Source organism: Pleurodeles waltl, chromosome 12, assembly GCF_031143425.1.
Source record: "Pleurodeles waltl isolate 20211129_DDA chromosome 12, aPleWal1.hap1.20221129, whole genome shotgun sequence".
Classification (NCBI taxonomy): Eukaryota; Metazoa; Chordata; class Amphibia; order Caudata; family Salamandridae; genus Pleurodeles; species Pleurodeles waltl.
In genome coordinates this window covers 430,529,304-430,555,354 of record NC_090451.1, presented here as the reverse complement: position 1 = coordinate 430,555,354, position 26,051 = coordinate 430,529,304, and the positions used below count along the sequence as shown (strand labels likewise).

Below are 26,051 nucleotides of genomic sequence, written 5' to 3'. Positions count from 1 at the left end.
ATCTATTTTGTAGCTCCTGGGAAGAATTTCACACCTATTCAAATGCTAGTCAATGGCTGTGAGAAGTTGGAGAACAAATGCAAATTAGCCTCAAAGAACTTCAGGTACTAAAAAGGCAACTTTCTAAAAGTTACTTTTCCTTGATATTTATTTAAAAAAAAGGCAGAATTCACCATTTAATTTTATTTTTAATAACCACTAAACATGGTTGTTTAATCATTTGTGGGTTTGACGTCTCAAAATGGTTTATTTTGACAGATCAAACTGCATTTTTTTACTTTGCTGCAGTCAGACTACACAGGGCATGCCTGAAGCCATGTTTGCACTGCCACTTTTGTGAATGGCACAATAGGTGGTACAGTCCAGTGGCAGCATTTAACTTTCAGTCCCTAAGTACACTTTGTAGCATGTACTAGGGACTTAAAGGAAAATTCAATATTCCAATTAGGGATATGCAAATTCAACCATGCTTGAAAGAGGGGGAGCATAGGCATTTAACTACTGGTTGCAGGAGTAAGATGCAGAGTTCTAAATCCAGTAAAATTACAGGGTTCAGCAAAAAGCAAAACATCCGAGGTGACCACACACAAAAGACAGATTTCCTACAGTAAAAGAATAAGGATCAAGATGGCACCTGTTTTTGCTTTTCAGTCACTGCTACAGTTGTGCAGTACCACTACCTCTGTACCTTACCGCAACATTCCAAGAGATCTTTCTCACAAAATCACAAAATCAGTTAGTCACAAATTTCTTTCTACCAGCATGTCTTTCGTCACTGATTAAACACATCATGTAGACGTACACCTATTTATGCTAAATGAAAGGTGTTAACGGATAACAGACTTGGTTCAGAAACCATTATTTTAAAAAAATCAAGTATTTTACCCAGAAGTGCTTAAACAGCTTTGGCTGGCAAAAACTGCCACTTTGCAAAAAAAAAAAAAAAAAAAAAAAAAAAATCAGTACACACGAGCTGAATTAATGTCGTTTTCTGTATCGAAAACACTAAACAGAAAGGCTAAAGAGCTTTCGGTGCACTACATTATGTCAAGAAACAGACATAATGTTTGCAGTTTTATTTATTTAACATACCACAATTGAACATCCACTTAAGAAGCTGATAAATGACCAGTAAGTACTTATATTTTCCTTCACATATCTGCATATGAACAGTAGACAAAATACTAAAGTTCAAAAAAGAATATCTAATAGAAAACGAAATACTTTGCAACAGTATTTATGTAGTACATCAAAAGTGCAACAGGCATGTCAATAATGAAATGTAAGGCAGAATAAATATGTGCCATCCCAGGGTAAACTTGTACATACATATCTACTGGTATTAATGTCGATCTAGAACAACTGCAAAACCAAAATAAACCTTAACATATGAACAATAATAATACACCGGATTAGGGAGCACATGATAATTTGTTCTGAATATCTGGGCTGTTTTGCCAATACAGAAGACACTTTTAGCTGTGTACAAACAACGTGTTTCAAGCACTGATGTTGAGAAAATACTTCACCTCACAGTTTGGCATAGTTTTGTGGTTCAAACAATCAACTTGATTTTAAAGCCATAAATGGATTATGAACACTTTCAACATACATTTGAATTTGATGTTTTAAAATAAAAAGGCAAAAAAAACAAAAATCAATATTTGGTGTTGAACAGTGGGAAGTATAAATAAATCAGATGCTCATCACTTATCGGTTCACATTGCTAAGGGGTGGAAAAGTCATTTTGCAAGAGGAGGATTGTATCATGCATAAAATATGGTCAACGATTGCATTATTCCCTCAGATTACATTAGTCTCCCAAATTATCTGAAGTTTGAAACAATGACAACAGCTCCTTACAGGTCTGTGTTTCTACTGAACTGAACTGAGATTCCATGGTGTTCCAAGCCAAATCAGCAAGAAGAAAGTCATCCATTGCAGTCTGAGTCTCGTTGCTGGTCAGGAATAAGCTACCAAGAGTATCTAGGCAGCTGTCAATAGTCTGTGTCTCCGCACTATTAAGCTGCACTTGATTTTCTAAGCTAAGAGTGGAAGCAAGTTTTCCAGCAGAGGTCAAATCAGTCTGTGTTTCGTTGTCAGATGAGTCTGTGCTCACGGAAAAGCTGGCCTCTTTCAGGATATTTCCGATTGGGAGAGGAGCGCTATGATCCAAAAAGAAATTTAAATCAGTCTGGGTCTGCGTATCAAACATTGCCAAAAAGTTGGCATTTCCTCTTAGTGTTGAGCTAGATGAAAAAAAATCTGTCTGCGTTTCGATGTCCAGAGATTCTGCATTGACATTTCCGAGATCACTTTCATCAGTTTGAGTCTGTATATTAGAAGCTGAAAAAAACTCTTCAATGTCAAAGTCAATTCCTCCATGAGGTGCAGAGCCAGAAGACAGATGCATTTCACCTGCAGCATTTGCTTCTGATAGAAGACTACGGTTATCTAACGTTTGATTAGACAAATTATCAGATAAAATATTTTCTAGATCACTTAACAGGTCCATAGTCTGTGTCTGACTGTCTGTCATGTTTTGCTGTGGCAGGGCATCTTTCTGTGCAGTGAAGTTAATAAACGGTTCGGATTTTACATTATGTGAATCCACTTCCCTAATTTCGCTTGTTTCTAGGAAATTTTGGTCCACATTTACACCAATTAAACGGTTTTCTGTGAGGCTGGTTTCAGATTTTACAGTGCAGGAGCTCACGTCCCTGAACAAATTGGACTGTAGAAAGCGCTGGTCGACATTTTCAGCACTCAAGGTCTCTTGTGAAAAGCTTGTTTGAGTTGCCGCAGTATATGATGAACTGACAATATTAAAAATGTCATTGCACATCACAGCTTGGTCCATTTGTTCTCTGCTATCAGCTGAAGGTATAGTTCCACTGGTCTGAGTCTCTTTTGAAATGCTACTGGGTGAAAAGGAATCACCAAAGTGACCAGTCTGAGTGGCCATCGAAGAGCTCCCTTTTGAATCAGAACCCAAAGTCTGACTTTCAACACTAACTGGTAACAACACCGGAGCACCGAATGATAAGTCAGTCTGTGAACATGAGGATTCAGTGAAATTCCAGGATCCAGTTGGCACAAGCACCTGTGAGATGCAAGATAAATCGGTTTGAGCATTTGATGATATAAATCTAGCTTTCGATCCGCTTTGTCCTGCCCCATGAACCACACTGCTAGAAAGAGTGCTTCCAATACTTGTTTGGACAGTACCTATGACTGTTTCTGAACTAGAAGGGACTATTTTTGAGAAAGGCAATGTTCCCTTCAACACAAATGTTTTTGCATTTGGAGAAGAATTCACTGAGCGAGGTAACAAGTGAACAGGACTTGCAAAAGAGCAATCTGCTGATGGTAAAGTAGGAAAGAGAGCAAACTGCATGACTGGAAGTTGAACCAGCCTAATATTCGGCTTTGGCAGAAGAAACTTTTGAGTACGTTGTGACTGTCCGAGGGCTTGCTCAATGACGCAAGTGCTACTTAAGTCAGAAAAGGTTACCAGAGGCGTGAAAGAAGGAGAACTATATTTCTGAGCAACATCATTATGCAACACTTCTTGGTTGAAGAGCTCAGATTGTTTGTCTGAGATATTATAACTTTGCATGAATTCTTCCATCTTTCTCTTTTTAACGGGTGGGTCCCTGTATGAATCAAATAGACACAATTAGTAAAATTATTTTTCGGAGCAATGACATAATGAAAAAGTCACAATCTAATAAGACATTTTGGTGAATTTAAATGTTTCACAAAACTAGTAACCATTATCAATCAATCAAAATTAGCTTCATTCGATTTTTGTTAAAATCATAAAAGCACTTGGAAAAAAGACAGTAATAAATAAACACATCAAACCTCTGGTAGCTATAGGTATAAAAACTACCTCTTAATCTTCAATAACATTTATTAACTTCCTATGTCTAAAAATGGCCCATAAAAATTTGGACATGACATTGCAAATATATATAGTTGACAGAGATTGTAAAAAGACATAAGCTGGGCGACACTGTACCAAGTCCATGGATCTCAACAATGGTAGCAAAAAAAAGTATTTCTCGGAGAATTGTACAGTGTGCAGAATAAAACCGAATGGAAAGTACTTTGATCAGTAACCTTATCACACAGGCATTTAACCATAGGACTCGACCAGCCGTCCATGGTTGGAAAACTCACCAAATGGTGAAAAAGGTCCAGCCTGAACTGGTTAAAACAAAGCTATGCTGTTCACTGCTCACCTCCATTAAATACAGTTGCACCCCAAATGAGGTTAAAACCAGCTGATTTTAACAACACTTGGCTTAAGCAATTCAGCAGATAGGCTTAGCTCTTCCAAGTGTAACAAACACTCTTTTTTCAAATATCTTCTTGCTACAGCCTGTAGTTAGTGGTTTGTAGTAATAATCTTGATGCCCCAGATCAATCAAAGTTTTTGACATATTCTAGCCACTGTACTCCTCCTACACAAGAGGACCTAAGACAATTCCCGATAATCTCTTGATTCAGCTCAGTGTGCTCGGATGTCCATACCTTGTGCCACAGCAGGATCGGCTATATTTTAACTAGGTTCGAAATAAGCGGAACCCCTAGTTCGTAGTGTCATACATATGATGGGCTTCTCTGCGGGACAGAGAGAAGATACTTCAAAAAGGTATTCTCTAAAATGTAGGGAGTCATGTTTTGCATGCCCCCAGAGGCCTGCCCCATACAGGGCAAGTTGACATGCATTTGGCGTTACAAACTGTTAATATCTCCCTAGGGGGTTTATTTCCAACCTTGCAAGCAAAATTGCAAAAGGCTGTAACAGTTTTCTGAAAATGTAACCCTCTAGTTCTAATTGCCATCTACCATGTCCCATTTAGGTCAAACAGAATCCCCAGGTAGGAAAAGGCTGTGACGTAGTCGATTTTAGTGTCTTTCATCATGAGTGGGGGATTTCAGTATCATTTTCCCACACTTTATAGCAAATGTCTTGTTTTTATTAACTAATAACCCCAGATCTTCCATATAGGATACAAAGCACGTTAGTAGCTGTTGTAATGTGAGAGGGGTTCGTGCCATGAGAACGGGGTCGTCAGCATATAGTAGGGCAGGAATGGGCTGGGACCCTATTTGGGGAAAGTTGTTACAATCATCAGATAGTACACTACCCAGGCTATTAATGTATAAAGAGAAGAGGAAGGATGCCAAAACACAATCCTGCCTTACCCCCACTCCCTATGCTGACTCACTGTTTTGCTTTCACTAATGACCGAGCTGACAAAAATCTCTGGAATGCACTTCTTAGTTTAAAGAAGACATTTATTATTACTTCACCACAAGGTTCCAGAGAGAGGAGATTAGTAGGTTGGAGGCACACGTTTAAAAATAGTCACAGCAATGAAAGGAAAATATATCAAAGTGATTCTCAACTGCAATGTACACAGCAAATATATGTGATTATATTATAGCATAACTGCCAAGCAAAGAATAAAGTCAAACTTCATCACCGTAGGGCCTATCACTGCTCTTCCTCTTTCTCATGCAAGCAAGTTGATAACCCCTGTTCAACTGTGAGAAAGAGTTTTTCCACCCTCACGGGAGGTCAGGCAGTTGACGTCCACTCCTGAATGAAATTTCGGAAGACACCCCTCGCTGCTGCCCAGGGACCCTTTTATAGATTATATAACTATGAGAAAAAGCATTCTAAAAGGCCCTTCCCCTTCAGATGTGAATATTCAAAACATGCTGGCTTGTTTAGGTAAACCTTGACAGGAATGTGTTGAAAGCTGGCCACCGTTTCGAGACACACCCTTCAAGGTCAATCTGTTTTCTGCACTAAAGAAAAACACAAAATAGGCGCTTCCTTATCATGCTATTGTGTTCGGTGAGAGAAAATATGAAAAACACAAGCTTAGTTTACCATGTGGAAAAACACAGCTCATCTGCAATGTCTCAACTGCAATGTTTAATGTCACGATAAAGCCAATAAGCAGCTAAACTGAATACAAAACGTAATGGGCAACTGGTGAACATTGACCAACTAATATGCACAGTGGTGAAACTCAAAGTCAATGGTCAAACATACTTATTTTTACTACACTTGCTGGGTGCATTCACCCATTAATCCATACTGCACTCTAGCCCTACACCCATAATATGTTTGCCTGAGGAACTGTACAATCGGCGGGTCCAACCCCAGATTCCACATAATAGCCCACTATTTACTATGGATTACGCAATCAAATGCAGTTGTGAAGTCAATGAAAGCCAGGTACAGTCTCCCTTGTTTAACGGTGGAATATTTCTCAATCAGCATACTTTGGTTAAGGCCCTTCTCAATGGTCCCTACTCCCACCCGGAACCCGTACTGTAACTCCAATGAGACGTTCTTCTCCTGGGTCCAGTCTTGTAATCTGTTCAAGACAACGCACCCCGCCACTTTCAGCACTGAATTTAAAAGAGATTTGCCGGTAACATGTATGGCTGTGTCTATCTCACTTTTAGAAAATTGCCACAATCATCGATTCGCTTCAAGACTTCAGTAAGCCAACTTGGCAACATGCATTCAGTACTTGAGTGAGCAATGGTCCCAAAGGCTCAAGTTGCCTTTGAATAAGTCTACAGGGATGAAATCTGGGCCCGGCGCCTTGCCAGCTTTACTTGCATTATGGAAGTAATGACCTCTTCCAAGGCAAATACAAGCTTGATTGGAAAGTTAACAGGGGCAGGAGAACAGCTGTCAGAATAATCATCATTTGTCAAACATAACATGTCAGTTGGACTAGAACAGATGGCTGAGAAGTGTGCGATCCAGTCTCCCTTGCTAATTGCCATTTCAAGGCATGGTCTAGTGTCTGACCTAAAATAGAACGAGTTGATTACCTGCAAAAAAGCTGCAGAAACATTACTTCATTTAGCTTCTTGCAATTCATCCTATAACTCCTTTTTCAATGCTGCTTTCCTCTGCTTTAAAACATGCTTATAGTTTTTTTCTAGCAGCTTTAACTTCGTTTACACAGTGTGGGCGTTTGTGTAGGGCTAGTTTCAACATACCTTAGTACAAGATTCATCAAACCAACCCATCATCCTATTTTTGCTGCTGCCCCTACCTGAAATCACCAGCCCCTCCTTAATACCCCCAGCAATCCTTTGAAAACTCTCAATAGTATCTGCAGGATTAGTACCCATGTCTAAGCATTTCTCAAAAGCCTGCATACATCCACAAATCAAGTTTTTTTAGAAACTCCTGGGGATCAATCTTTGATCAGTGCAAGGTGTGCCCATTAAGCCTAGCGATGTCCATGTCACCCACTGTGCAACAGTTAGAAAGTGACGCTTGGGATGAAAAATCCCACAACGCAACATCCAAGTCTATACTCAGTGGGTAATGGTCACTGCATGCAATTGTAGGGTGATAAAATTTCCAACCCTTGCCATGTGACTGCTTGTGACAAATTGTTTCCTTGACCATTGAATGTGGCTGTAAATGGAATTGGCGGACAGCAGATCTCATTGCAGAAAGCTAGGTCAGTACTAAATGAGCTAATTCAGTTGCTCCCCAAGGAAGAAGAGTATAAAGTGTGAGTGCCCATCGTTCTCTCTTTCTGTTAAGGCACATATCTTCTCTGAGCCTCTTGTGCATACTTCGGTACTGAAGTCTTCCCCCCCCCCCTCCCCCCAATAGGAATACCAAATCTTTGAATTTCCCATTCCTGGGGACTTCAAAATCCTACTACAATAAAGTCAGAGCTGTTTTTACCTCAGCTTTCGGGATGTTATTAAAGAAATTGATTAGTGCCAGCACACATGTGGCTGAAAATTTCAATAACAACCACCATTATCAATCTGTCTGCACTCAAAATTGTGACCTCCCAATGCCAAGTTCTAAAAGTGTCTCCTCTAACATTTTCACCTGTTCAATATCAGACCACCATAATCCAATTAGACAACAATTTTTGCGCTCCATCTGACCAGGCGTAAAATTAATCGACTTTACAATGAATACGAAGTGGTTTATATTTATAGCCCTTTCGGTAAGCTTTTTTCATTTGGACTTATTTTTTTGCTATGTTTGGGTTTTTCGGAAACTGATCATTGACATTAAAGAGTTAGTGGCTACTACAATGCTCCCCCTCCTAACCAGTTTAACCACTTCAATACGGGAAACCTCAGAGTGAAACGTTTACGTTTCATATTTCATTTCCTAAACACAGGTAAACATACTGATCGTACTGTGGTTGCATTGTAGGCAGGTGACTAGTGCTTCTAATGTTCTAATCTGTATCACCCACACCACTGCTCTAGCCCTTTACCCTGTACTTACCTGTCTTTTCTGCATTTATCTTTTGATATATTATCAGCTGCGACATAAGCTGGAATTACCACTTGGATTCTGAGCATTGGACAAATCTTGTTACAACTGATTGGATAAAGGTATCAAACTTGTCACAATTATTAAAAAGAATTGTTTAACACATAAATAACGCTCAAACTGTGGCTGCTGTTCTTGTTCTTCCTCACATAAATTTATCACATTACTTAATGCTGCTTTTGGTAATCATACCATTTTTGTCCAGTTTTTGATTCTCAATGGACATCATAGGACTTTATTTTCGCTGAGAAAAAGATTCAAAGGTAAAGCTACTAGCACAGTGTTTTTGTCTTTTTTTATTATTAATGCTCATACTGTGAAGGATAAATGTAAAGGAAGGAGAACCACAACATCTGTGTCGTTTGTCTTCCTGCACCCATCCCATAAAAGATGTGGGCTATGTAACAAAATGTCGTACAGATGTTCGACAGAGGAGGTAAGGGTTGGGCTTAGGTCTAACAAAGAGAAAAATGGATGTGGGTAGTCACCTGCAGAATCAATTTTTGCCATGGGGTGGGGTGGCCTTGGTCTTTCCACCTTCTTTCTCTCATGATGCTATGCTACTGCTAACACTCTGTACCAGGGTAGGTAGCTACTCAGTCACTGGCAGTCCCAATTAATGTCAAAGCTTTCAGTGGGATCAAGAAATGCTGGAGGAGATGGCTATCCATCTGTCAGTCTCTCTCTTCTAGCAAGCTGGGCCGCCTATCACCCAAAAATCCTGACACAGTATTCTACCACCTTAGCCATATACTACAGATTAGATGATTGCTCTCTAAACCAAGGATAAAGACCAGACCCCATGCCCTTACAGCTTCTAAGCCTAAGAGGGAAAGAAAGATGATGCAGATCTTCAAGAATCAGGTTCCAAATTTAGCTCAAAATCTGATTGCCATGATTTATCACCAGCTTCTCCTGAGCCAAATCTGAATAGTGTCTTTTCTATTAATAATGCAGTCTTTCACAAGCTCTGAAACAGAACCACAACTAAATTCAATTTGTAGAAAACCACCTCTAAAAGCAGCATATAAATTGTCTTTGTGACTATGCAGTTAAAACATCAAGAGTGCCCTACTATGACTTTGGTCCTGGACTCCTGGAGATAAAAACCACAGCTGTACATACTCTTCTGGGAAAAATAAACTCAGGAACAGAAGCAGCAGTGTCTTCAAGGCAAGAGCATTCCATGGGAGAATAAGGTGGGCAAGTCAAATGCCAATATCTTTAAGATCCAGCAAAGGCACCTGCAAAACAAGGAATCCACCCACCAGCCTCAAACAACAAACATCACAGCACGAGTGAGCAATTTCCAACAATTCCCCTCCCTAGTAGGAAATTCTAGCTCTTTCCTTCTGATTTCACCAGAGATTTAAAATCCTGCAGTATTGGACCTGCTGGATCAAGAAAATTTTACATTTCTAGAGAAAGGCCTGATAAAGCCAGTGGAAAGACATCTATTGAACAGGAGACTATTCCTGTTATTTGCTCAAGACAAAAAAGACAATTCACATCTTTTTAGATCTAAAAGCAGCAAAAAATGGCTGAAAACTTCAGAACTTTGTCTCTTCATCAAATTGTTCCTTACCTGCAGCAAGGAAACTGGATTTGAAGCCTGGTTACAGTCTTAGGTTATTATTTGCTATAATAGAAAAAAAAACAACTGCTGTAAGTGCACAGCATTTTATTTTGGACTGAAATCAGCTCCCAGGATTTTTTCCCCCCAAACGTTGTGGTAGTAGTTCCAGCGTATCGTTTTAGAAGGGTGCATTTATTACCCCATATTTGGATGAATGGTTATACAAAGCATCCACTTAACCAGACTTCAAGACCTACACTTGACAGTACACCTACTCTTCAAGCTGGATCATCATCTAGATCTAAAGAGATTCACATGGTTTTCAACACTATGAATTCCATAATAGAGAAGAGGTCCAGACACAAAAAAGAAAGCTACTTTCTCACAAAAAGTGGTACTGCCTGCTGTCAATTTCTATGTCTATTGTATAATTGACCTGATCATATTTCTTAATTCTTCAAAAGCAAAGGCATAAAAATCAAAATGATTGTGCATAAGTGTGGGTAATCAGGCAATTTTGTGCAGACAAACGGCAACTTAATCTCATGGTTGAATATAAAAATCTTGAGACAGCAAAAACAATAAGCTCATTTGTATCAGTTTTTAAAATTCTGAATGCACTTTCATGTTGTCTTATGGCATGACTGCAACAAATCCGTAATAGCCAGTTCCTCCTAATGTTGTGGTATGCATAGGAAAGAAAAGCGAGTGAACCTCATTTTCAGTGTGATAGTTACATACTGGACACCTGGCCATCTCTTTCGAAGCACTGTCCATGTGTTGAGGGAGCTATTTACTGGAAGAGTTCCCAACCTGAATTTTACAAATAGGGATCGTGCTTCCACAGGCTCAATTTTTTACGGCATGGCCTAAATAATGTATGTTTTAATTAAAACAAACTTTCTCGTCAAAGTTCCTATTAATGACTCCCTCAGCCTTTGTTAAAACCAAGATTGTATATGGGTAAACTAATTGAGTTTAGAAATAGTGTCCAAAACCTTCCATATCCTGGCTCTTCAGACAAGGTGAAATGCAGCTTTAAGATCAACAATTACCACATGCAGATGGTCTCGGCACAAGGTTACAGTCTCCCACCACAAAGGAGAAAAGCGAAATATTTGGTCTATATTACTTATTTTGATTCTAAATCCAGCCTGAAGATGGGATCAACTCTAAGATTCTTGCATCCAATCCTGGGCCATCACCAGGAACTGTTTGTAAAACATATTTTGATTATTGCCTGTCAAACCGATGGGTCTGTAATTCCCCGGGCAGTTTTTCTCCCTTCTTATATTTTGGAATTATTCTGCTACTTTCCAAAAGACGGGGATTTCCGAACGAGATACAATTGCATTATACAGAAGATAGATTCTAGGGGCCCTACATTCCAGGTTCAATGGCATTTTATTCAGGGCCTGGGGCTTTGCCCTTTCTTGTGCAATCTACAGCTTGCAGAGTTTCCTCTAATGTAAAGAGGGAGATGGGATCATATTTGTGATCAGCAGAATAATCTTTAATTGGTATCTTGAACTGGTATTCCCACCACGTAGAGAGTACAAATTTGAAAAATGATGGACCCAAACCTGCAGTTGTATGAAGTGTTTGTCAGACTTAAGAAGCTTTACAGTGATCATCTGCTACCTTCCTCCACAATGAATCCTTCCAATCTCTTTACTGATATTGTGTACTCTTGAGTAACTCCTACTGCAGTCAACTCAGGCTGCATGAGCATGGTTTCTAATAGCTTTAAGTAGTTTTGTTTTTGCTTTTCTACACTTTGTCACACCAAAGTGTTGAATTTGAATCTGCATATCTAACAATCAGCTTGTATATGTTTTTATGTTTGCTAAGACAGTTATACTCTTTGCAATTTAACAGATCTCCTGTTTGTGTAAAATAAAGTGAGGACATTGCTATTGGGAGGAGCTGTCAGATCTCCGAGAGGCAATCTGCTCTGGGAGAATGAGTACCTTGTGTTCGCCGTCATTTCTTCTAGCTACTTCCATATCTTGCATACATATCCAGAGGCAGACATCCAAAAGGATGTTATCAATCATGCTGGTGCTTCTACATCTTTCGAAGGTATGAGTAGTGCCCCTGTCTGATGGAGAGTGACCCTTACAGGTATGTAATCTATGCAACAAGTTAAGAGCCGTCGGTTATTCTGCTGCTATTGATATATATATATATATATATATATATTTTTTTTTTTTTTTTAAGAGAGGGCACCATTAGAGAAAGGATACCCCATTCCTCATCTTTCTAGCCAGAAAGGGTACTAGCTGAGCTAGTTAGCTCCAGTGTCACATTGAAGTCACTTGAAGGATGAGTGGAAGATAACCATCATAATGCTCTATATACAAATCTAAAGTTTGTCAAATAGGGGAATCACTATTAGGCGTAAAATTACAGATATAAACATTAGTCTAAGCAATAGACCAGAAGTAGTAGGAAAAGGTAAACCTAGAAAATCGGTCTATCTGCAATATAGGAACTTTCTTTCTGTAAGGAGTTCGTAATCCATACCATTAGCACTCCAAAGGGGCACCAAGCAACCGAAGGTCTGGCATCCATGCAATAGTTTACACACATCGTCCTTTGAGCAGAAGACACTGCCCAAGTCCCCTGGAAGATGCAAGTGTGATGTTTATATATACATTCTCCTAAAATTGGCTCACCTAGTTTGGAGTTCAAGTCTGCAACATTTCAAGACAGTATATAAATCTGAGGATAAACCTGAATGTCATACTGGGCAGAACCAACAAGATTTAATATATCTAGACCAGCAACCGCTGGCCTATCTCGAATGTGCCCAGCCAAGACAGAGGGATCCTCTTTGTCTCCTTCGAAGGGATAATGTATCGAAAGCTAGTATGTTCTGTTGCATTTAAATCCTGTAATGGCTCATTTTGTAAAAGGGAAATCGGAGCACGCAGTCAATCTGTTTGACAATCCAGGTTCTGTGTGTGTCTCAAGGGAAAATCTAAAGCTCTGCATTGAGTCTCTTAAGCAAATGAGCTCTATCACAGGCCAATGGATGAATGTGATTTATAATATAAGGAAGGTGCAGCTTAAATTGTATTTGAGAGCCGTTAATAGGAGTGGTTCTTAGGTCAAGAGCCAGCAGCCCATTCACCAAGTCTTCATTTTCCAAGGAGAGAGCTATATAATCAAATGGGAGTGGCAAACTGCGTGAACAATGTCAGAGCGTATTATTGAATAGCAGTGTCCCAGTGTGTCTGATCCAATGTATTATTTAATAATTATTATTTTTTTCTAAAGAGTTAGTGCCTGCCGTATTGCCTTTTGGGACTTGAATTGTGTACAAATACGATCTCTCATTTTGGTGCCTCTTGCCAATTCCTGAGTGCAGGGTGGGTCACCCAGGGTTCTCGACATGTTTGTTTGCTCCCAGTGAGCTTGTTTGTGAAAACAACTAACCCTGAAGCGCTATAGGGCAAACCTTTTACATTGTCAGAGTCTAAACTGATAAACATCTGCCAGACCTTGGGAGTCTATCACCCACCAGTGTGGTGTAGTATATGCAATCACCATTACATCTCTTTTCCCTCATGTCCACCCTATTAAGGGGTGGATGATGTTTAAGCTTTGTCCCTTCTAGCTCATTAAGGACATTCTGCTGTATCGTTTGTGGATAAAGCCTTCTAACTTGCCAAATAATTGCTGATTCATAGGTACCAGTCAATACTTTATCGAGTTTACCTTCAAATCGCCAGTAATTTACCTATCAAATATGTGATTTTGTTAGCAAGTAACCTTAACAGTTGCAAGTGCTCCCTATGATCTGTGGGGCAGGTGCTCTCCACTGTCTTGTTCATGCTATGTGGAGCGCTGCTGCATTCAGTCAGAGTAGCACTAGATGGCTCTAAGGCCATTAGAGGTGAAAATCAGATGCTATGTGCTACCTTCTGCTCCACATCAATAATAATGCCATGTGATATTTGGGAAGATTATAGGAAGACTGCGGTCTGTGTAGTGGATTGTTGTGGTGAGCTGACCTTGTGTCCTCCTATCCCAGCAGAGTAAGAGGGACCTTTACAGTTAAAAAAAAAAAAAAAAAAAAAAAATTGTAGTAACTTTAGAGGCTGCTTTTCCTCACTCTTCCCCTTCTTTTCATTTGGATTGAACGCAACTTCTTATTTTCCTGCCAGGGTGCAATTTTCTGCCTCATGTCAGTTACTTTTCTTGTTAGTAGTTGCACCCTGAAGGCTGTCTCGTCTTTCCCTTTTAACCATCCTAATCACCAGTTCCTATCAAGGTAATCCCTCACATCGTGAGAGGAATGCTGCCAGAACACCTAATGAGTAGGCTAAATGCACAACTGTGCTGACATAAAAATAAGTGCTTTTTACACTTGTGCTTTAAAATATCCAATACAATTCAAAGACCGTGACATCGTTGTATAGCTACCGCATAAAATACACATCTTGTGAGAGTATTAAAAAAGATCCTCAATGTGTAAAAAATAACTTCTCCAGTTATCAGTAAAAAGGGGACCACAGCCAGCTAATCCCCATAGTGCTAGTAACGCGAATAAAAACTCGGGGTAGTTGAGGCGCTGGTGCCTTAATAAGATTCCATCAACTTCGATATATTTATAGCAATTGCACGGTCATGGGGTAAAAGAGGTGAAGGGAGCTTAGAGGGGTGGCCCAGCCCTGCCTCTTCATGCCACGGACTTGCACAGATGGGCACACCCTTGGCACAGGCTTGGAGAAGCACGTATATAATGCTTCAAGGAGGTAGGCTCTCCTCTCCCCCGCAAAATCCTGGTCGTTGTAGTCCTCCTGGCACCACAAGCATGGACTCACACTATTTAAGTCACCTAGTTATTTACATGTCATCCTCTAGGATCTATGTCCTCATAATTCGATAATTTGAGATGTGAACTTGCAGAAGTTTAGAGAATCAGTGACGTCAACATCAAGAAACTGAGACAAAGTACTAATGCTGGTCAACACCTTATGTACTATTTGAACGAGCAGAAAGATACCAAGTCCAGAGTAGTCACCCAGGGCGTACAACGAACTTGACGTCACATTCTGGCAAAAGGAGTGCAGCTAATGGCATTCTGTCTTCTGGGGCTGCAAAACACAAAAGCAATACATAGAGGCACCATTTGTTAGAGTAACACAAATGTGTTTTAAACAGTGAGGTATAGGCAGAAATCTTCTCTTGCTCAGAACACCCAGAGATAATATTCTTGGAAAAAGAAAAAAAGAAAATTTCGTGCTCAGACCTTTCAGTTCCTAGGGCCTCTGCCCATAGGGTACGATTTTTGATAATTTGTTTGAGATTATTTCAATGATCTTCCTGTGATTCCAGCCTTTCACATCTGAACTTGAGATCTTGCAATATGGGCACGTGAAGCTCTGTGATGACTGCATAGCCATGCTGAGAGATGAAAAACCTTCCTTCCACTGAATTTTCATACTGATTCAAGTGGAGAAGATTATGCTTATGTTGTGTCAGCAAGCTGAAAGATCCAAGAACGTTCCAGAAAAAGAAGTCTGGTACTACTTTAACTTATTTATTACTAGCTCTTACAGTAATAGACATACATTGTGTCAAAAGAATGTAAAAATACTTCTGTGAACGAGTTGCACAGTGATAATAAGGAGAAAATAAATAATGTATTACTGCCAAATGACTGGAGTGGTAGGCAGAGGAGGAATGTACTAAGCACAGGAATCAGTGGAACAGTAAGCATGAGGTACTTCAATTGCTGAAAGCTGGGTAGAGTTCTGTGTTATAGGGTTCCAATACATGAGCCAGTTTCCAGTAAAAGATTGCTTTCTAGTCTGTGACGTTTTGAAGGCCAGAATGTCCAGCAACAAGTGGTCAGAGCTTCTCAGGGCATGTTTGGGGATACTTCAAAGTAGGGCCATGCCATTGTCAAATGTTCAAAACACTAGTGTCTGCGTTACAAGTCTTAGACCAGTTTGGGAAATTACGTGCCTAATTTCTTTTGGTAGTTTCAAATTGTGTTGTATTGCTGTCTCAAGAGTTTGAGAGAGTCTGTAGGTTGAGGTTTCTGTCCAATACAAGCCAAGTGGTTTAGAGGTGTATGCAATCTCTAGACAGTAATCTAGAGGGGTCAACTTGTTTAGCCACTGATGTAAGAGTGAGGAGAAATTAAGGGGAGCAATAAGCAGGAACTTGCCTTGAGAGAGTTCAATTGAAAGTGACGTATGTCATCCAAACTTGAATATTCTAGACTCAAAGCTACTTTTGCAAAGCCATTCAGGGAAAAGACTTTCACGTAGAACTGAGTATCAACAAAGAGGAAGAATGACAGTGTTTTTCAGAATACTGGTGTAGCAGTTCCACATACAGGTTAAAAAGTGTAGATGGGAATGAAGTGTTATCGAACTCCTTTGTCTAGTCTGCAAGCGCAGGAAAGCGTGTTGACAATTTTAATTCTCTGGCCTCAGTTATCCAGATATGAGATTAATTGAGAAGTGTGCTTCCTATGCTCATTCTGTCTCGAAGGGCCTTTAACAGCATGTGATGATTAAATGTGTTAAATGCCACAGGGAAGCCTAGAAAGGTAAGGAATCCCTTGAATCCAGAGTCTCAGGGAATCATCAATAAAATTAAAAACTGAAGAGTCTACGATGCACTTTCTCCTGAAAGCGGTTATCCATCCAGAAGGTTGTCACTGACATACTGGCTGACTTGTATCGCCACACAGCTTCCAATAGTTTATGGAGAAACCAAAGCTTTCAAACAGGACAGAAGTTATTTTGATCTTCAGTAGCAAACCCTACTTTCTTACATAATGGGGTGAGGGTTTGTCTATTTTGAGGCAGTCAGGGACTTTCCCTTATGAAACTAAAGTATTATTTACACTGGTCTAAAACGGTGTGTCGAGGATTGAAAGGTTTCATTCAAGGTTAATGTTTTTAAGAGTTCTGAAAAGTGAGAGGACGGTCTACTTTTCATGATAGTCTATGCAATCTCCGTAAGTAATACTTCTGTGAAATCAGTTCAAGAGCCAATTGTTTTTTAAACCTCTTAAGATGCGCAATGGGTTTTTAAACCTCTTTTATAAGGGCTCAAATCACTTGACCTTTTCTTTGAAGAAGTCTGAAAATTCCTTGCAAAATTGTATGAGTGCTTGAGCAGAATGCATATTGGCAGGGCAGTGAGTTGTTTCATCCTCTCAAATAGCTTTCAAGGATTATTTTTGGCTTTGATTATTTAATGGACTACAGTTGATTTGACCTCCAAGATGAGATTTGTATACAGTTTCCTTTTTGTTTTCAAATCTGAGGTTTGTCTGAATTGGATTTTGTTTCCATCGATAGTTTCAGTATTTTTCTAATCATTTAGTTCTTTAGAAAACCACCTTGCCTACTTTCTGATTTTCTAGTTTAAAAAAAAAAAAAAGTTTAAAGGGTGGTCTTGTCAATAATATCTAACAGGGTATTCACAGGATATCACTGATGTCTTATCAGTCTTTTGTTGGTTGAGAGATACTGATTTTTTTTTTTTTTTTTAAGGAGTCAAGATTGATACTTTTGAGGTCCCCAATTCATGCCTAAGTCTCCTTAGTTACAATGTAAGGCACATCTTAGGTGAAGGTAGAGTGAAGGCAATGATCAGACCAATCCATCAAGCTAGGGAACTCATACTTTATCTACTGGACACATGGAAACACTCTGGGTGGCATCTTTCAGAAGAGTGGGTGTTAGAAAGGGTTGTACCAGATTATTATTAGATAGGAATGATGACAGCTGAGTAATTGTTCCCACACTCACATCTCTCCAGTGCACATTAAAGTCACCCAGGAATGCATTATTCTCAGAGGTGATCAGTTTGTCCCAAATTAACTTGAAGTTGTCGTCTCTGGAACCATGGTAAATTATGTGTATTTTAATTGAGTTATTTTTAATTTCTACCAACAGGCTTTGAAAGAAAGGGAACTGTTCACTATTCATGTTCTTGCAGATGAGCTGGTCTTTATGGATGAAGGCAACACCTTTGCATTCTTTATCTTCACCACGATCAAGGTAGATGATGGAGAATTTCGTAAGGATTAGCATGCCCATCAGTAAATGAGAGGCTTCGTGTATGTATATATATATATATCGATATATATATATCGGTTTTGGCAGCAAAAAAGTCAAGATTATCAGATTCAATAAATTAAGCAATTTTCATGTGATGTTTAACTTGCACTTTTGGAGACTCCGTTTGAGCAGTGTAGGATTCTGGAGATTTGTTATAGAATGGGAGGTTTAATCTTAGTGAGTTTCCCTCAGCAGACACCTTTTTCTTTAGGTTTAGGATTCTTCGTTTTTGCCCTTCATTGTGAAAGAATTAACTGCAATCCCTTTAACAGGACTTTCCTGCAGACCGCCCTTTTTTTGCCATTTTACCCTCTTTTTGGCAGACAGTCAGGCCGGTCTGCAACAGATGTATTCTAAAAGTCAGGTGCTAGATTTTGGTGGCTAGCCACATAAAATACATCTGTACACAATGGAGCTAAAAGGAAATTAATGTACATATTCAGAGGTTATCATGAGAATTTAAAATGGACCTAACTCGCATTCATCCAAGTTGGGCTCCACTGCCCTAGTATCTCTAATCTTCATTTTAACTCCTACCTCCTCTATTAACAATGAGAAGTAGCAGCTTCCTCTTCTTTTGTGCTCTAAACTCTGTGTAGCTTTCTGATAATCAGGAAGGCTATAAATCTTGCACATCCTCCACTATTCTCAGATATCTACTTAACTGGCTTAAAGCAGTGCAGCTCACCACTCCCACTTTTGAGATCACTCAGGTGAGATAGTTCAACTAGTCAACTATGCACAAATCACAAGATCCTTACCGTCGCTGCCCCCTTCTCAAGGGAGTCCTATTGACAGCAGTTTGGTAACCCTTGTTTGATTTTTTTCCACTTTCGTGCACTATCCAAAGTTGGGCAATTTCCTCTATCAGGCTTAGCTTAGACCTTCTACCTTCCAGATATCAACCTCTAATTGAAGGGAATGGAGTTGCCATGGGCTGTTGATGCCCTCTGTTTTATCCATCCTTCCCATCAGTTCATACAATGATTGTACTAATTTAACAAACTTAGTCGGTTCTGGACATGATTTTTTTAATTTATAGGAGATTTTGCATGTGGAAACACATACAGAGGAAGCATCTCTGTGAGAATGTGTTCTAGCAGCCTTTTCTTCATTAGAACCTCTTCAAGGAAAAAAACATTCTCTATTTTTCTGACCTCATTTTAATCTTGAGAGAACTAAATATGTGAATACAAAGACTTATTCACAATCTGGAATGCTAGTCAAACATAATATTTGCGTTTCACTCATCACAAGATTATGACTCTCAAGCCCACTTTTATTGCAGTCATTTGTTTCTAATGAATCTACTTTGCTGAAATAGTGCCCTATTCAGTTAAGAGCACAGCAGAGTCTATCTCCTTTTACAGAAACGCTCAAATTGCCTGGCTATACTGAGTTCATCTCCTCTGGAGCTCTTCTCCATTCTCTGGGATTAAAATTACCATTACAGACACCTGAGCCCCCAAGGGTTGCCTGTATTGATCTTTGAACCTCGTGTCAGGAGATTATCTGCCTATGGTATTCTTGCCTGTGCCAAGAGAGCCCCACACAGAGTTGCACCTGCTTGCCTAGCTGACTGCTGCTGCTCCCATACACCAGCGGTTTCAAGGTGCAAGATGCATTGCCTGCTTTTCTGAATATTCACCAGGTATGTGTGGATCAGCAGGGTGCTGCTACTGGCTCAAAACCTCTCAAGTAGAGCTTTGGCAGACCCCACCTTAAGGAGTTCCAGAGCATGGCAGGGCAATCCCACATTTGATGCAGAGTTGGATCACTGTTTATAAGTAAACCACCACATTACAGACGGAGGTATACAAGTCTTGCACGGAGCCTTGAATAACTGCAGCCATTTTTATCTGCCATCAAACCACTCACCCACCTACGACATGCAACCGTTTAGTCTCTGACTATATGCTGTATCCCTAGTCCAACAACAGCATTACACAATAATAACAATAGGGCAGCATAATATAACTATTAAGGAGTTTTCAGCAAGAACATATGCAATTGAGGGTGCACAAGGGTTAAAAGAGGGATTAAGATAAGGATGTGAAAAAGGTGGAGTGGATAGAGATTTTGCATGGGGGAGGGGATTAGCCATCAGGAGAGAAGGATGAAGCCTCCAACTGTCACAAAAAGTCCACAAGTGTAAAATAAACACTTCAGAGTGTGACAGTTTCAGAAGTACGCGATTCTTCAGGATGTTTTTAAAACATGTTAAGGAATAGCCTTGCACGTGTTAGTGTAAACATTATTAATAAAAATTGTGTCATTAAAACAGAACATGAAATATCATGTATTAAAAGGCCTAACTGAAACCATGTGTTAGAAAATAAAAACATGCAGCTGATATGGTGGACACCATAAACAACCTATATTAACATGAAAATATAATGTCTAATGAAAATGTATTTTGTTTAATCATGCTTGAACGTGCTGACAAATATTATAATTAGTGTACTAAAAGGATTAATAGTTTAAATAAAATGAAATGTTTTTCTACATATTTTAGCATTAGTTTAAAAGGCCTCACATTTAGTAATTTTCCAAAGGCACAATGTTTAAAAGAACGTTAACTCTGCAAAATAAAGTTTCTTCAAATATCCTGGGTGACTTGCATACTGTCGAAAAGTTATGTTCTTTGCCTTTAACATTTGTTTTTCCTGAGACGAGATAATGTACAAACTAAACAATGGACTTCAGTACTCAATGTCCTGTTTCATTTTGCAATATTTGTACTTGTTCAAGTTTTAGTTTTTGGTAGGAAGCTCATGTTATGTTTTTTCACGCTGCTATGTTTTTTCACGCTGCTTAAATGTAATTTCTGAAGAGGAAACGGTTGACCAGAAGTGAGAGAAGATGAGCCAATCATGGGTGCAGAAAATGAAGAAAGATACTTCTGAAATGTGGATTAAAGTTTATTGGTTGGACACTATAACACCCCATAGTCTGACCAATGGGAACTTAGTTAGTTGCTTTCTAGGATTTTAACGTAGCAAAGTTTAGATGCTGTAAGGGCAGTTCCTTTCAGTACTCAGCAGTGTGCAGATTCTTTGCTTCTATGCTAGAGAGATGATGAGTTTCTGTTTCTTAGCACTTTATCGATTATTCTGTCAGTTTAGATACGTTGGGCCCAAACTTTACTGAACGGTTTCCCCACTGATAATACTAATACTGTACTACGAAGACCAGATGCTCAACTGATGAGGACTGAGCTGCTTGCTGATACATTAAGGAGAGGTATGACAAATATGCATTTGTTTTTCTTGCAAATTTTTATGCTTTATCTCTTTAGATAATCCAAACACTATTTTTGGTTAGCACCATAGTCAGATGTTTTCTAAACTAAATTTTGTATATTTTTCTTTTTGTATGGAACCCAAATGTGCTTATCGAATTAGAATATTTAGGGATACCAAATTCTAAATTCAACTGATATATATTAATTGTAATCAATTTATCTGTGTTAACTAAATGTATTCTGTTTCCATTATTCATCAATTGTTGTTACTCTGTATTGTGGTTCTTGAAAGTTTGATGATAAATATTCTGACTAAAGTAAGATTTTGCCAACGTTTTTGTCAGCCTCTGTTTCTGTATTTATTTAATTTGGTTTTGTGTTTGATTTACATGATTTTATTACTGTTAATCTAAAGGACAACTAATGTTTGAATTATATTAAACTAGTGTGGTGACTCATGACCACATTGGTCATGGTGCATATAAATTATTGACTCTAAAGTTGAATATTGATGTTTATTGATTTGAAATTGTTAATGTTGATTGTTAGGACGTTATCACACTCCTGTCTGAGTCGAAAGGTTCAGGTCGACCTCTAAGGGGAATAGATGATTATCCTATATGTGTCACCTTATAAATAAAATGAAAAAAGAAATGTAAGGCTGGATACACCCACACCCATTATCAAATGAAGATTTATTTTTATTTTTTTAAATCTCGCAGACAAAACTTGAGGCACAAAATAATACAGAGGACTTGTTAGAGTATATCTGTACGAGGTGGAGGCTGAACTATAAAGATGATTACATATTACTTCACATATCTTCTTTCCATAGTGGGGGCGCTGAGTTTTAATCTTGTGAATATTATTTATGTTCACCTAGATGTACCCCGGACCAACTCAGACTTCATGAAGGCTTATCTGCCAACCTTCTGGCCATGCTACGATCACCGTCAAGGCTGATTTTGAGGAACTCCATTTTTATTTTGGACCATCTTTATTTGACATACAGTCACCCAATGCTAAATTTTGGAGAAGGGGTGGTTAGTCAAACTATTATGATTCATTTTTATGTAAATTTGCATGTTTTTGAATATTGTTAAGGCCGAGTGTCTTAGAGACTTATATTACAGATTAAAAAACAGAAGGGGGGGCATTACCAATCCTCGGAGGACAGCAACAGGTGTTACTAAAGGTAAGCATGCATCAGTTATCTTGATCTGGCAGCCTTCCTCTAGACACAATTTAAACCACCATACCATCAACTCGAAACAGGTTGACAGAATATTAATTAGTGGAGATAAGTTAACCTTAACAAAAGCTGCCAATAGGTTGAGTAGTATTAGTAAGCATGCATCACTTGTAAGGAGCATCTAATTGGCTTCTTGTATGACACTCAACATAGTGGTTTTAGTGATATGTCCTCATCTGAAACCTCACAGGCATTTGAGGAGTACTTTATTTGAATACAGCACTAATTCAACTTTTGAAGCTAAATGCCTCCATGATTTTTGCTACAAAAGGGCAGATCTGAGATATGACAACAGATGTCATTCCTGTTCAAGTCAGCCTTTTAATCTGAGGCTAGATCTTGTACTCCTGCTTTTTAAGGTTGTACTAAAATGCCATGGTCAAAAGAGGCAGTGATCCTTCCAAATAGAGTGGAGATGGACTATGTGGCTATGACAGGAGGCGTAGGGTCTAACTGATATCTTGAAGGCTGAAGTTTATCTAGGAGTATGCAATTCTGTTTTAGCTATTATGTAATCTGGATTCACTTTGTGCTATTTGTTTCTGGAGCGTCAGTCAGACAAGATTAGGTCACGCAATTTATGCTCAGGTGGTTGGTAAACAGGGTTTGGAAAGAAGCGTTCAGCTGGAGATTGTGGTGGCTGGGACACTGTAGGTGGTTGAGTAGGGACAGGGGTCTCATAGGAAGATTTTTACAGTCAATGTCAGGACCACAGCAGGATGAAGGATATGATGCATTATATTCACTATTCTTTCCTCCACATCCAAATCTAAGACAGCCACCCAAGAAGGAATAGGTTATACTAAATTTCCGGGACATGCTAGCAGAGAAAGTAAAAAATCATGACTCTCCCAGTTGTATCCTGCCTGTGAAAATGGTGTATATGGAGTTCTTCTCATCCTCCTGCCAGCACTCCTCATCTACGTGTCGCATCTGTTGTCTTCTTGCTTTAGTTCATGCAGCAGTTTGTTATTATGCTTCATAGACTTGGAGTCTTTCTTTTCCTCATTTTTTTTTTTTTTAAACAGATCCTACTGCCTTGTATTTGTGAATCAAATTTCTAGTTCGAGCTGCACATTAGTTGATATATATATTTAAAAAAAAACACAGACCAGCTGGTTGTTGTAGCTGAACTACCTTTTACAGTGCAGATGGAACCTGGCCTGCCCTTTCAAGAGGGACAGAGACCCCACGCAGGCTGATGGAGTGAGTGACTGCATCCACAGACAGGTGGATGTCTTGGGGCTAGGGGTGTCAATGGAACCGCCTGTATCCTTTTCAAAGTGTACCCTCAAGGGGTGCACTGACTGTTCAGCACTTCTTTGTGGTGCACAGTTAGTTCACCTACTAACAGGCACTTTGCCTCTCTGCTCATATCCATAATACATCACAGGCGCAGAGGCAAAGTGTTTCTCTCATTTACACGGGATCAATGCCAGATGCAAATGAGGGAATGCCCCTTTGTGATAACCCTAGTGTGTTACCTTTATTACAGGAGGGGCTTAAAGGTGACCAACTGCAAAACCTGTGGTGCAGCAGACAGATTCCCTGGAAGGAAACTAAACTATGTAGTTACAGCTACAATAAAGCAATTGAGCCAAGCTTTGCATCTATGAAAATTGAATATTTTCAGAACTATATATTGGATGAAGAAAGATTGCAGTCCTCCTGAGAATAATCTATGCCATAGACGGGTCTGTGTTCGAGTAAAGTAACAAATCTCAGAAATAACATACAAAAGGAGGATTGTCTTTATCACAATGCCACACCAAACGGCGCCATGGACAGTATAGATAGCAACATCATACCTTCCAATTCCCCCCCCCCCCCCCCCCCCCAACACTGACAGCAAATCCAACACTGCTGCATAAAGGAAAGAACCCAAGATTCAGATTCAATTATTCTTCTTCATTTTAGGCACACAACAGAACACCTCCACCGTCCCCTGCCGCAGCCCTCCAAGCCCAAGAAAAAACTCCACTGCATACTGCTCAACACTAGATCCCTCTGCAAACACACCACGGAAATATGGAACCATAATCACCCTCATCCTGCTTTTGATGTTCCTTACAAGGACCTGGCTCACACCCACCTCGGCTCCCGACATCACCTGAACCAAACCTTGGGGCTAGAAGCTGATCCATTAAGATCGCTGCAACAAGCGTGAAGGAGGCATCGCCACCATGCACAAGGACAGCCTTCTTGCACTACCTTCAAGGAAGAAACATCTCACCTGATGGAACACCTTAACTTTCTCATCCAAATCAACCCCAGAACAACCATCAGGTGAACCCTCACGTACAGACCCCCGGGGCCACATCCCGCTTTCTGCAAGGCTATTGCCGACCTCATCACCCCACTAGATATCGACTCGACAGACATGTTTTAGGAGATCTGAATTTTCACTTAGACGGCTCAAACGACCACAACTTCACCACCCTCCTGGACAACCTAAGTGACACTGGACTCAAACAATTAGTCACCAGCCCCACTCACACACACCGTGGGACACATCCTGGGCCCCAGCTTTACTGCCAGAGATAAAATCAAGTTCTCCCACACAACAGAGCTCACATAGCCCGACCACCACCTGGTACACTTCACCATAACCAGCAGACCAGAGCTGTCCACCACACCCCCACCTCCCCCTCTACACAGATTTGGGGGCTAGGGGGTGGGGAGAGAGAAATCACGTAGACCCAATGGACTACCGCCCTCCACTCCAGCAAACCCATCATCTCCGCCAACCACAAAGAAGAATCCTGCAATCTATCCGAACTGATCCTCAACAGCACCAACGAAGTCGCCCCGCTATGAACTCCACCTCCAAAAGGTCCAGCAAGCCTGTAAGGTGGTTCACCCTTGAACTTCGAACACTCACACGAGAATGCAAACAGCTAGAAAGATGTTGGCATGGTAACAGGGACCACACAGACCACACCACCTTCAAAGATGCACTGTACAAATATCATCTCCACCTCAGAGAAGCAAAAAGGTCACCCTACTCAGCCACATCAAGGAAAGCACCAACTGCCCAAAGGAACTCTTTAAGATGATCAAAGAGTTCTCCTGCCTGGAAGCCACTGAAAAGACAATCCAACTCACTAGCCAACTACTTCCATGACACAAATCACAGCCATCTATAAACAATTTCACCTCCAACTAACCAGCATCGAACACCTACTGACTGCATCCAGTGACTCTCCAAACCACCTGACCACCGCCTGGAAGCCACCATCTATCCAGGAAACAGGAACTCTTATGCGCTCGACCCACTCCAGCTCACCCAACCACCCATGACCACATTACATCTTCAACCTGGGCCAGAAGGAAATCAGCAGCATCCTCACAACCATCCTCAACAGATCCATCAGGACATCCACTATCCCCGAAGGATGGAAGCAAGCAGATGTCAAGCCACTCCTGAAGAAACCATCCGCCAACCCCAGCGCACTCAAAAACGATCTCACTGATCCCCTTCCAAGCCAAGGTCCTGGAAAAAGCCTTCAACAAACAGCTGT

The 26,051-nt window shown here is 40.0% G+C and overlaps 1 protein-coding gene across 1 annotated transcript in view; it reads right to left on the bottom strand.

Moving 5' to 3' along the window:
• Nucleotides 1–1,033: 1,033 nt before the first annotated feature.
• The window catches only part of ATMIN (ATM interactor), a 48,543-nt gene continuing 23,525 nt past the window's right edge, over nucleotides 1,034–26,051 (bottom strand). Inside the window, exon 4 of the mRNA XM_069216908.1 lies at nucleotides 1,034–3,656. Coding sequence (XP_069073009.1) covers nucleotides 1,814–3,656 — 1,843 coding nt within the window. The 3' untranslated portion in view covers nucleotides 1,034–1,813. The remainder of the gene's footprint in view (nucleotides 3,657–26,051) is intronic.